A 13671-nucleotide genomic window follows, 5' to 3' on the forward strand; every position below is an offset into this window, starting at 1 on the left:
TGATCCAAGAACACGATGACTTAAATTTAAGTTATTTTAAAGAACAGCGAGAAATTATTAGGTTTGAAGTAAAATCACGGCACATCAACAGCAAAACCTATAAGTGTTATTTACATTATGAGCCAAACGTAGATGGTTTGGAAAGTATTAAGCGATACTGCTGTAGTTGCGCAAACGGCAACAGAACCATAGGTTGTTGTTCTCATGTGGCTGCCTTGATATATTATTTATCACATGGAAGATATTTGGCAAAAATTATCAAACCAGCAGAACATCTTACAAAACTATTCGATAATACGAATATTATACCAGTAATAGACGAAGATAGCGACGAAGACTAATACGTGTAAAGTGTAAGACTTTCCTTAATTCTTTTTATGGTGTTCTGTGGGCAAATATAGACAAGTCGCCCTTCAGGCACTAAATACCTTTCAGGTCGGTCAAATGGACCATAGCCGCGGAAGTTGAGCATCGAGATCACGTACCGACAGACGTGGGCTTGATGGCCACACCTTTCGGGCGCTCAGCCGTGGAGGAGAACAAAATTTATTTTGCCAATTCGACGGCTGAGTGACCGAGCACACACAGTCCAGACAGCGGGACACCGACCTAGGTCGGTGCCTCGCTGTCGGGAACATACATTTTTAGGACACAAGTCCAAAGTCAAGTAATAAAAAGTTAATTCATTTAATTTAATTAATAAATTAATTCATTAAGTCATTAATGGGGTGAAAAGCTCTTCTAGCTACCCCTAAAATCAGGTGGCTTACCCACATAAAGTAATAGAGAGGATGTCCCATTACCCAGGACACCAAAATAACGTTCAGTACAAAGCCTCCCCATTTGTTATGTCCTGCGATGGGGAGGGGTGGTGGTATAGCTTGGGGGTCAGATAGGTACCACTCCATTACGAAGTGTGACCGGTTTGATCTTCGGATATGTGGGTCCCACTGATCCATTGGAACACACATATCCCCTGAGGCTGGGATTGTACGAGTATGTGTGTGTGTGTGCCAAAATTACATATCTTTATTTAATACAAAATATTGCTATAATTGCAAAATATTTGATATATTTTAAAGTCTATAAAAAGGGGAAAATCCCCAAAAACCCCTAAAAATAGTTTCTCGCGGCTTTGAAGGCGGCGCACCTCACAGAAATATCTGAAAAAAATCAGAAATACTTACAGTTTTTGATAAAATAAACAAAATAAAAAAGAATTGGATCTGCAGCTATCCCCAAAAAAAGTTATTTGTTAAAAAAATATTTGAGGTTATGTACACCCAACATACAAGTCTACAGGAAATAGACTTTTGTAAAAGCTTGAACTATGCATGTGATTTTTTTGAAATTTTTAAATTAGTTACCGGCCTAAAAAAATTAAAAAGGAATAAATAAATTACGTTTTTGGTGGTGGGGGGACGAAGGTGGGGGCTAAGATTGCCATGAATCTTCTTTTTTAATTACATATAATGTAAAAAAATGAAAAAATTTATTTAGGCGATATCGGTCTCAAAAAATATGATTAACCCCGCAAAAACCCTTAAAAATTTTTAAAAAACATGGTTTTTGGGGGGTTTAAAGGTGTTTAATCCAATTTTTAAATGACGTTGAAAACTTAGTTACTTTAAATTATATATAATCTATAAGAAAAACCTTGAGTTGACCTATTTTGAAGTCTCTAAAATAAAGAAAAGCCCCAAAAACCCCCTAAAAAAACAGTTTTCCGGATTTTTCAAGATGGCGCACCTAACGGAAAAATCTGAAAAAAATCATAGAGATAGCTTTTGATAAAATACACAAAATGCAAAAAAAATTGGACCTGTAGCCCTCTACAAGAAAAAGTTATAAGGTTTAAAAAAGTTAAAATTTTTTTTGAGGTTATGTACACTAACCGTACGGATCTATAAAAAATAGACATGTTGTGTAAAAGCCTCAGCTATGCTTATGAATTTTTTGAAATTTTTAAATTAATTGCAACCCAGCTAAAAAAATTAATGTCGAAAAAATTACGTTTTTGATGGTGGGGGGAGGGGGTAGGGGGTTGGCGGGCTAAAATTTCGCTGAGTCTTATTTTTTAATCATATAGAACGTAAAAAAATTTAAAAAGTTGAATTCTGGGAGTGAGGGCATTTTGCCTATCTTAACGGGGGGTACCCTTTAATTAATATTTACGACCGCACTAATTGAAGTCAACCATTTACTGCTAAACAAACTTTACATGCAAACATGTTGATTGTATGCAACAATAAATATGTTGACTTTCACCCTTTTTACAAAAAAAAATTCGTCCTTTAAACTTCTGAGTGATACCAAAAACTCAAACATCATTAATAGTCCAGGGTGGATCTGTTTTGAGATGGACGTTGAGAGGTGACACTAATTTTTTTGCAGAAGTTGCTTGGAATTAACTCATAATAATAATTGAGTTATCCTCCCACTCAAAAAGGTCCGGAACATTGTTTAAATAATCAAAATGTCAAAAAATGAAGGAAAAATTCGATTTTTTTCTTCGTTTTTTGATTATAACTTTAAAAGTATTCACTTTCGAGAAAAGTTGCACTAAAATAAAAGTTGCGTAATTAAATTTCCTACAACATAAGATTGGTTAAAAATTTTTAAAATTGTTACCCTTGTTGCAAAATAGCAATCAGCGGTGTGATGGATGATCGAAGTTATCGTTAACGTAAAGTTATCCTGTAGTTATGTTATAATCCTCGAATTGGTGTGATGTATCATACTTAACTTAACTACTTGCGATATTTCTTGACAGTTCTTGAGTTATCTGGTATATCAACTGTCACTTTATAACGCAACGTTAAACCTCAAGTTATGAGATAACTTTGTAGTTATGTAAGGTTAGGTTCATCTTTTGACTTGTTTTTGAGAGAAATCAAGTGAATTTAGAAGCTAATAATTTAATAAATAAGAATAGAAGGGTAATACAATTTTAAAAATGATACAAAAATCAACTCGAGAGATATCAGTTGAAATTTTCTTTTAAGTATCTACTGAGCTTTCTATCCAGAGTTGCCAGATGATATTTTCTAAATCCCCCACTTAGAAACTGAAATTCCCTCAAATTGAAGCTCAAATACCCCACATTTAAATTTTTGCCGCATTTTAATAAATTAGTAGTCAAATGAAGAGAATAGTACACCAAAATTATACTACTTATCAACGAGGGCCCTGGAAATAATTAATAAATCCGGTGAGTATACTCACCGGTATAATATACGCAGTTCTATGTACATTCGCAAATTTAATTTACCATGACCCCTTAAAATACTCCATAATTTTTCGCCCCCAAAAAATCCCACTACAATTTCTGCTTACAAAAATTTCCACGCTTTCAAATTGCCTCAAAATTGTGGGAAAATACATCAATCTGGCAACCCTGTTTCTATCTACTGTTTGAAGCACCACCGAACCCGAACAGCTGTTTGCTGTTCGGCACTGTTCGGTCATCGACGGTGGCCGACGATGGGGATTTACTTTTACGGTCATCTACTATGTTCCGAACTATCTCTCGCGCTCACTCCAACTTGTACTATTTCTACATAAGGTTCTCTTTGTTACTTCAACCTTTTTTCCTCAAACCTATTTCTAAAATAACGTTGATCAAATAACTATCTCATAACTCTGACCGATACATCACACCGAATTTTACCTAAATAGTTATGGGCATCGTTATTCCTGAGAGTTATCTTAACTTTAACTCAAACGTTAAAGTTAACTTCGGTCATCCATCACACGACCGAATTGCGAAAAAACATAAAAAACAAGTATTTGCATTTTACGTTTTTCAACCATTTCTGCTACACTTAGGACCATCATAATTCACCCAGAAAAACTTCATGATATGATAAAATAACACTGTAAATTTAGTTAAGATCGGTTCAATAGATTTTGCAATCCAGCTTTCGCAAAAAAAAATCATATTTTCAAAATGTTGCAGGTCTGAAAATAAAGCAGATAGCAAGTTAATTTTTTTTTACAAATAGAAGAACACTGTACCTTTCATTTGCAATTTGCAAAATTAAAATCCGTTAACTTCCACGGCGTCAGTTGAATTTCGTTAGTTGCAATTCAAGGCTAGTAGACCTGAATTATTTTAGCCCTTTCAGACCCGGTGTCAATTGCAATGGACATACATTTATGTAAGCCGTACAACAAAATTAATCTCCTGTAATTTGCTGACAAATACATATTTGTTATTTTGCATATCCCAGTTACTACTAAACATAACACTTATCAGCTTAGTTTGAATCATAGCCAAGTTAAGTTCTGTTAAAGATGGTGTGACATGGCGAATTCACCATATCACGGAAAGCGTAAGTAAATATCATGTTTCTTCACATTGTAAATTTATTATATGTAATAAATAATATTTTATATAATAGTAGACATATCAATATATATACTACTTTTTCAACATAGATAATTTTTATTGTTGTTTTTTGTTGATAACAAACATTAAAATATGATGTCCATTGCAATGGACAACAGGTCTATATTGATATTTTTGTTTCAGGTTTTAATCCGGATAACCCAAAGATCAGGAGATTTTGATGTCCTTTTTATATAATGATGATGAATTAGAACAATTAGCTGATAATGTGCTGTTTCAAATTGAAGACAAACAGAGATCAATCTAATCGAAGTGGGAAAACCCATAACAAGAAGCATTGGTCGTCCCAAAATATCAACTGAGAATTCTCCCCACACTCCAAAAAGACCCAGAGTTGAAATTAGACCATTGAAGGACATAAGCATAGATAAAATAGATCATTTACTATAACAAAAAGGAAGCATCCAGATGCAAAAATTTTGGGTGTAAAGGGAAAACTCATGTTTTCTGTGAAAAATATAATGTACATTTAGGTTTTGTAAATAACAAAAATTGTTTTAAATATTTTAATTTACTGTAATTAACATTTGCTTGACATAAATATAATATGTATTCGATTGACTGTCGGAAGAGAAGCACGTGAATGTGACTCTGTTCTGTAGTGAAACGAAATCAGTATAAAAGCGGTAAGCCGTTCTTTTATTTGAATATAATTTATTAGTATCTGCAATTAGTATACAATAGAAAAACAATAACAACAAAAGTTGAGAGCAGGTCTTGTCTCCGCAGAGTGGGACTGGACAGGCCTGCTATCGCTATGTATGTTTTTATCGTTTTTATCGCATGTGTTATAAATAAAAATAAAATAGGCCAGTCCTTCAAACAATAATTATTAAATTAGTCAAATTGTTTATTTATATGAATTATTGTAAATATGGCTTACAACCAGCAGCCTGTGCTTGACACACAGGAACCAATGGCAGAAGCCAACCAAAATATGATTATGCAAGTGAACCAGGCGCTTTTTGAAGAAAATTATAAAAGGTCGCAAAACGAACAGACTCTATTTAATGCTTGGAAAGCTGCCGAGAGCCACAAAACCAAATTGTGTGATACAGTAAGCATACTTGAAAGAGAACTAGCACAGTTAAAATCTCAATATACAGAGTTGGCAACAAAAGTTAATTTAACTGAAAAAGAAAATGAAATAGAATATTTAACAGATGAAGAAGAGCTCGCTAAGGAGACAGAGTGGATTAGGGTTCAATCAAGAGCCAGTAAGAAACGTAAGATGGATACTTCACCATACATCTCACCACAAAAACATAGCTCCAAAGAAACTGCAGTTAGGAAAGCCAAAATGCCTCCACCTGTGGTAGTGGAAGGCTTCAAAGAATATGAAGTCCTATATAACTTCCTTAAATCGAAGATAACAAACTTTACTACTAAACTGGTGAATAGTGAAGTGATAAAAGTTAATGTACAAGACGGTGAAGAGTGCAGAAAATTAATAAAAGCTTTAAGAGAGGAAAATATCCAATATCACTCATACGAAAACAAACAAGAAAGACCGATAAAAGTTATAGTAAAGAGATTACATCACACTTGCTCGTCCCAAAAAATTGTTGAAGATCTGCAAAAAAGAGGCTATAAAGCCATAGACGCAGTTAAAAAGCTAAAGTGGCAAACCAAACAGCCATTAGACATGTTTATGTTAACCTTCAAACCAGACGAAGATATCAACAAAATATATGGGATAACGGACATCCTAGGAACAAAAGTTGAAATTCAGCCTTTTAAAAATTCCAAACTAATACCGCAATGCAAACGATGTCAAGCATATGGTCACACATGGAAGTTCTGTGCTAGAGGGCCAAGGTGTGTTAAATGCACAAAGAAACATCTTACTAAAGATTGCGACAAACCTGAAAATGTTAAACCAAAATGTGTCCATTGTGGCGAAAACCATCCTGCCAACTACCGAGGATGTATCGTCGCAAAGGAAATGCAGAAAATAAAAAACAGAGGTCTGAAAAAGACGAATTTGCCACACCCTCCAGACAGAAGGTCAACTGAAACCAAGTCAAATGCTGGTGAAAGAAAACAAGCACAGAAAGTTACTAGTAATAAGACATATAGTGCGGTAACAAAAGGTCACAATGAAAATTATCAGAATGATAAATACCAAAAAACAACAGAGATTGAAAAAGAAACAGAACAAACCCTACAAATGATATTACAGGAGTTGAAAAAATTAAATGAAAGGGTCACTTCCCTGGAATATAGAGCTCAAGGTGCTATTCCAAAGGTAAGAAATGGCTAATGATCTTAGAATTGTCGCATGGAATGCCAACGGGTTGCTTAATCATCAACAAGAACTACAAGCAATCCTTGACATCGAAAAAATTGATTTGTTTCTTGTCTCTGAAACGCATTTCACAAATCAATCCTACATCAAATTTAAAGGATATAAGGTATATCATACAATACACCCTGACAATGCGGCCAAAGGAGGCAGTGCAATCATCATAAAGGATAATATATGTCATCATGAAGAGTTGGAATATAAAACTGAACATATTCAAGCCACTACAGTACACATAAAAACTAAAACTTTTAAAATAAATATAAGTTCAATATACTGCCCACCTAAACATTCCATTAAAAAAGAGCAGTATAATGAATTCTTGAAAAGCTTAGGGGAAAGGTTCATTATTGGAGGTGACTTCAATGCAAAGAACACACACTGGGGCTCTAGAATCACTACTACTAAGGGAAAGGAGCTTTTGTTAGCCATTAAAGAACAGAGGTGTGAAGCACTATCAACTGGTAGACCAACCTACTGGCCTACGGATAGAAACAAGACCCCTGATTTAATAGACTTCTTTATTATTAAGAATATTTCAACTAATTTCATAGACATTGATGACTGTTGGGACTTAAATTCTGATCATTCCCCTATTGGGACCGTGCAAGTTCGGCAAAGCGACCTCTATTTCTACGCTCTGTACTTTTATTCGCACTTTTAATTATATTGGCCAATTATATTAGTCCTGGTTGCTGGATAATTGTCAAGACCATAGTCCAAAAAAATAATAAGAAGAAAAAATAAGATGCAGGTTACGTTTAGCAAACGTAAACAATTGTATGTAGTAAATAAAATCAGTTATTAAAGTGCAGTACTGCAAGCACAATACAATTAATTAAATTTACCTTTATATAATAATTGCATATCATATCAATATTGTGGAGCAATATATAATTTATCTGCGTCAATGACAGAAGGTATGAAATAACGTAAATTTGACAATTTCAATTGACAATATGAATTATTTAAGATAGTTGCAATATTTCTCCGCGACTCGCGCACGGTCGTTTCTCGTTTCCCTTTCCAAGTACTTGCACACCGCGAATAGTACTAACCATGAGTGACAGGATTATTAAAAAACAAAGTAACCCCACATTAACAAATAAATGGACGGATTGGGATAGTTTTAAGCTAAGCCTTGAAGAGAGAATAAATCTAAGTGTACCAATACAAAACGCAGAGCAATTAGATAAAGAAGCAGAATTGTTGGTGAACAATATCCAGCAAGCAGCATGGGAAAACACTCCTACGCTGAAACCTAGGGTAAAAGGAAATAATTATCCAAAGGAAATAAGGAACATGATAATTGAAAAAAGAAAACTGAGAAGAATCTGGCAACAAACAAGGTCTCCTCAAGATAAGACTAAACTAAATCGTGCAAGTCAACAACTCAAAAGAACTATCCTACAATTAAAGAATGACTCGATTAATTCTTACTTACAGGAGCTAACAGATGACGGTAGTACAGATTATTCCTTATGGAAAGCTACTAAAAGACTGAAAAGACCTATTATGCACTCTCCTCCTATTAAACTAGAAAATGGTAACTGGGCCAGAAGTAGTGCACAAAAAGCAGAGCTATTTGCCATACATCTTGAAAATACATTCAAACCAAATGAACCTCAAGGGGATGAAGAAAGATGGGAGGAACCTGTTCAATTAGAGGAAGAAATTCGGCTAACTACACCAAAAGAAGTACTTGAAGAAATAAGGGAAAATATTAATCCGAAGAAAGCTCCGGGCTATGATCTAATTACGGGTGAGCTGTTGAAAAATCTTCCCCGAAGAGCTATCGTAAAATTAACAAACCTCTTTAACGGTGCATTCAGATTAAAATATGTACCAATGATATGGAAGATGGCGGAAGTCATTATGATTCTTAAACCAGGAAAACCAGCACATGAGGTTTCGTCATACAGACCGATATCTCTGCTTCCTGTAATATCGAAGCTGTTTGAGAAACTGCTCCTTAAGCGAATAAAACCAATTATTGAAGCAAGGAATTTGATACCGACACATCAATTCGGATTTAGAAATAAGCATTCAACAATTGACCAGGTGCACAGAATCACAAATATTATCGAAAGATCCCTAGAAGAAAAGAAAGTCTGTTCAACTGTATTTCTTGATGCTGCACAGGCTTTTGATAAAGTCTGGCATGAAGGTTTAACATACAAACTAAAATGTTTTTTACCTATACAGTACTCAAAACTTTTACAGTCATACATAAAAGGACGACATTTTAGAATTAAGCAAGAAGACTGTTTTTCAGACTTAAAAGAAATTAGAGCAGGTGTTCCACAAGGCAGTGTGTTGGGTCCGGTCCTATACCTACTATACACGTGTGATATACCTGTACTGGAAAACAACACAGTTGCCACCTTTGCTGATGATACAGCTATTCAAGCAGTAGGGACGACAAGTGAAGAGGCGACCAACAAGGTCCAAATAGCAGTTAACCAAATCTATAAGTGGACACAAAAATGGAGAATCAGGCTAAATGAAGCTAAATCTGTCCATGTTAATTTCACCAACAAAAAAATACAATATATACCAGTTATAATCAGCAATATCCAAGTACCATATGCAGATACTGCTAAGTATTTGGGTATAACATTAGATGCAAAACTACGCTGGAAGGTGCACGTTAAGAAAAAAAGGGAAGAACTAAATATAAGATATAAAAAAATGTATTGGCTAATTGGAAGAAACTCCACACTGTCGATGCATAATAAGTTACTAATTTACAAACAAATATTGAGACCTGTATGGACTTATGGATGCCCACTATGGGGGTGTACTAGACCAAGTAATATAACAGTAATACAAAGATTCCAGAACAAAATACTAAGAAATATTGTAGATGCTCCTTGGTATGTTACAAACAGTGATCTCCATAAGGACCTAGGAATGGAAACTGTGGAAATAATCATCAAGAAGATGGCAGGAAGTCACGAGCAACGACTTCACATGCACGAGAATATTGAGGCAATCCAGCTCCTCGATACTACTGGGCAAGTTAGAAGACTGAAGAGGACAAAACCTTATGAACTAGTTTAAGTGATAGGTGATAGTGAAAAGCAGAGCATAGTGCTTGTGCGCGTTAGTGTGTATGCTAGAATAGTGCACTATCTTGTTAGGTTAGATTAAGAGACGCTATAGGGCAAGCTCTTAATTTTAAGGAACAGTAATAATTTAGGTTAGATTAAAATTGCTCATTGGTCAAGTATGACCAGATTGTAATTGTAATAATCATCATCGTAGTGATGATTATGGAAAAAAAAAATAAATATAATATATTTAAACAAAAATATATCGTATGTGACTATTATCCTAAATTTTTATTATAGTCCCAATGTCCATTACAATGGACATTCTGTCAAATGACTACCTATTTAACAAAAATGTCAAACATGTGATTTTAGACTATTACAATCTTCCGTTAAGAAGATTAAATGGGAAAAAAAATTTTCTGCAGAGAAAAAGTCAGGTCTGAAAGGGTTAGTTTGTTCAGAGATAGCTACATATGCATTCTCTGATTATAAACTAACCAGTTTTGAAAACGGTCAGAGTGCTTGTAGCGCCCTCTGAACGAACTGAAATCTAAAACGGCTTTGGTTTCGTTTTGCAACGAAATGAAAATGTTTATTCATTTTAATTTCTATTAGTTTACTCCTGTTGAGTATAAGGGTCCATTTTTCGTTAGAATTGTTCCGCGCTGGACAGGTGAGTAGTGAACTGCAAATTGTAGAATTCCCTCATCTTCTTTTTGCTCCAGCATCCGTTTGGCTTGAATTTTTAGGACCCACGGAGGTGCAACCAGAAAATGGTCTCAATAAGGATTTTAGATTAATATTATTTTATATTTTATTAGATTGAAAACTTTGACTTACTTCTTAAGGTCTTTTTCAGTTTTTGCAATGAGTACTAAATCGTCAACAAATACTCCTTTTGAGATTTCTACTTGATGCTATATATTTCATGTTTTTTTTGGTTACTTTTGATATCTTCTTTCATTTTATCTCGAAATTTTTCTCAAGTATTTCTCTTTGCTTCTGTGACTTGGTTTATATGTTTTTATCGTCTCTGTTTTAACTAATTTTTCCCTTTCTGTACTCTTTTCTGCTTAGAGGTAATTAATAAATTAAAAGTTATAAGTGCAGTTAGAGTGCTGTTAGTGTAGAGGTTATAAATTTTATTTATTTTTCAGTGATTGCTTCTCCCGGTGACCAGACATTACCTTTTGATATCCACGATGCCCTCAGCAAATACAAAGCAACCAAAGTACAAAAAATGGACTCAGAAAAAGGATTGCTAAACTTTTTTGTAAACCAATTCTCCTCTATCGATCCCGATTTAATAGTAGGCCACGACTTGCAGGGCTACCAAATTAACATCTTAGCCGAAAGACTTTCAAAACTCAATACGAACATTTTCAATAAATTGGGTCGCTTGAAGAGATCCGAAAAGAAGAATTTGGAGAAAAGTCTGTTTGCTGGAAGATTAGTGTGTGATATAAAAATATCAGCTAAGGAATTGATAAAATCAAGGTCATACGATTTGGACGCCTTATGTCAAGTCGTTCTCAAACTTAACGAAAATCAAAGAATCGAGTTAGAACCTGATGATGTACCAAAGATGTTCAAAACCACTTCAGATATTCTGAAGTTGATATCGTTTACCATGCAGGACACTATGTATATACTAAAAATCATGTACAATTTGAATGTCATTCCACTGGCGTTACAGATAACGAATATAGCCGGAAATGTCATGTCGAAGACTCTGATGGGTGGTAGATCAGAACGGAATGAGTTTTTGTTGCTGCACGCCTTTTCTGAGAAAGGCTATATACTTCCAGATAAGGAGTATAAGAAGAGAGGAGATGGGAAGCAGAGTTCGAAAAAGAAACCTACGTATGCGGGAGGTAAGGCAAACAATCAGTTTTAAAAATATTATATTTCTTAACCAAAAAACCGTAAGATTACCGATGCACACTAGTTTTTTAGTTTTTGAAAGTTGTAAAATGTATATTACGCTAGAAAATGAAGCTGAAAAAATGGCAAAACCTCGCAATTTTTTCGTCCAGCATCGATTTGTACAAAAATTTGGGATTAGGCTCATATCACCCTCTAGTTCATTTTCTATATTGAACCGTTGTACGCTTTTGGTTTTTTAAGGGTGAAAACTACCCCTAATTGAAAAAAAAAAGAATGTGTGTGTACTTTGTACGCACGTAAGAAGTTATACTTCTATTATTATGATTTCAACGAAATTAATATACTTAATAGGTTATGGAAACTAACTTTCTTTACATACCACTTTAAAATTTTTTTATTAAAACGATATCAAAAATATAAAAAAAATGAATCGTCCGAGATTTGAACCCGGGACCTCTTGATCTCCGGTCACACGCTCTACCACTGCGCTATCTCCCTTTTGCTATGACAGGTTACAAGATTTCTCATACATACTGACAAATGTAATACAAAAATACTTTTAAATAATATACTTACTATTATTATAACATATCTTATTCCCGGGCAAGACAAATCCAAAGAACAAAAATTATAATAAATAATACATTTACTAAAAACACTAATATATTCTTTTCACACCTTTTCTTGCACTGATATATTTATACATAACTTGAAAGATTCAGCAACTAAACTGCATACTGTCTGTGTGCGCATGCGCGCAGAAGTAGGAAATTTTACTCTCAATCGCGCCTAAAGAAGTATAACTTCAAAAATTATAAAATAACAAAGCAGGGCCGCCGATAAAGTGTTGGCCACCCGTGTGCAACTTAATATTTGCCGCCCCTCTTTCAACACTTTCGTCGTTTGAACGTAGGTACTATATAATAAATGTGCACGAGACCGTAACGCGTATATGAATAATAATAATTGCTCTGATCTCGACGTTACTTTTAGACCTGGATCCCGCGTACCAAAAAAAAGTTATTATTATGTCAATAATAATATACAGAAATGCAATCTTTCACTAATACCTACATGTGTTAGTTTTGTTTACAAGACTACTTACAACATTCGGCATGCTTAATTGTTTACTAATATATTTAAATACATATTTGAAATACATACTGAATAATCAAATTCTCAACTTAGACTGAACTATAACCCATATATAACCATACATAGGCATAAAGGAACAATATTATAATAAAGCAACCATCGAGTAATAAAAAAAGACTTTTTTATTACTTAATGAGAGCAAGTTAACAAGCACTTATCTAAATTCTCGGAAAGTATCCTATTGTTGTAACTCTCTTAACAAATCATAAATGTTCAGAATTTGAAAAAAGCGCATATGGACCACGTACATAGATAAAAATATCTTATAAGTCCGAAAGTCGCCAGCCACTTTGAATTAAAAAGCATTCCCGGAACTACGTTATGACTACAGCTGCAAAAGGGCAGTTCATAATATAATAAATAACATTTTCTGGCATTTTTGTTTAGATTGTTTGGAATATTTGAGTTTATAGAAATATCTGAATCATTACTATTTAATTTTTTGAATTTATTTTTCGTTTTAAAAAAAGTATTATCATCAGTGATCTGCTTTTGGCCGCCCCTATAATCGGCCGCCCGTGTACCATGCACACTTTGCACACATGGTAGCGGCGGCCCTGTAACAAAGGTAAGGTTTTCAAGCCTAATAGTAACATTTATAATATTGAAAAATATCAAAAATATTACTAAAAGATTTTTAAATTGAAAACTTATTGGTCCATTTCCCTGGTGACACCTCTAAGGCTTCTACAATATGCAAGCCAGATGGATCCTGCAGTGAAGACATTTCTTCCCCTTTGTCTTCACTGCAGCATCCATCTGGCTTGCATATTGTAGAAGCCTTGGAGGTGTCACCAGGGAAATGGACCAATAAGTTTTCAATTTAAAAATCTTAGTAATATTTTTGATATTTTTCA

General features: G+C 34.2%; 2 protein-coding genes across 5 annotated transcripts in view; one reads left to right on the forward strand and one right to left on the reverse strand.

Moving 5' to 3' along the window:
- Nucleotides 1–13671, forward strand: part of LOC126889442 (DNA polymerase alpha catalytic subunit) — a 107239-nt gene that overhangs the window by 50619 nt on the left and 42949 nt on the right. The window contains exon 9 of the mRNA XM_050657750.1: nucleotides 10930–11646. Coding sequence (XP_050513707.1) covers nucleotides 10930–11646 — 717 coding nt within the window. The remainder of the gene's footprint in view (nucleotides 1–10929; nucleotides 11647–13671) is intronic.
- Nucleotides 1–13671, reverse strand: part of LOC126889443 (putative fatty acyl-CoA reductase CG5065) — a 268588-nt gene that overhangs the window by 28676 nt on the left and 226241 nt on the right. The window lies entirely within an intron of this gene.

Source organism: Diabrotica virgifera, chromosome 8, assembly GCF_917563875.1.
Source record: "Diabrotica virgifera virgifera chromosome 8, PGI_DIABVI_V3a".
NCBI lineage: Eukaryota > Metazoa > Arthropoda > Insecta > Coleoptera > Chrysomelidae > Diabrotica > Diabrotica virgifera.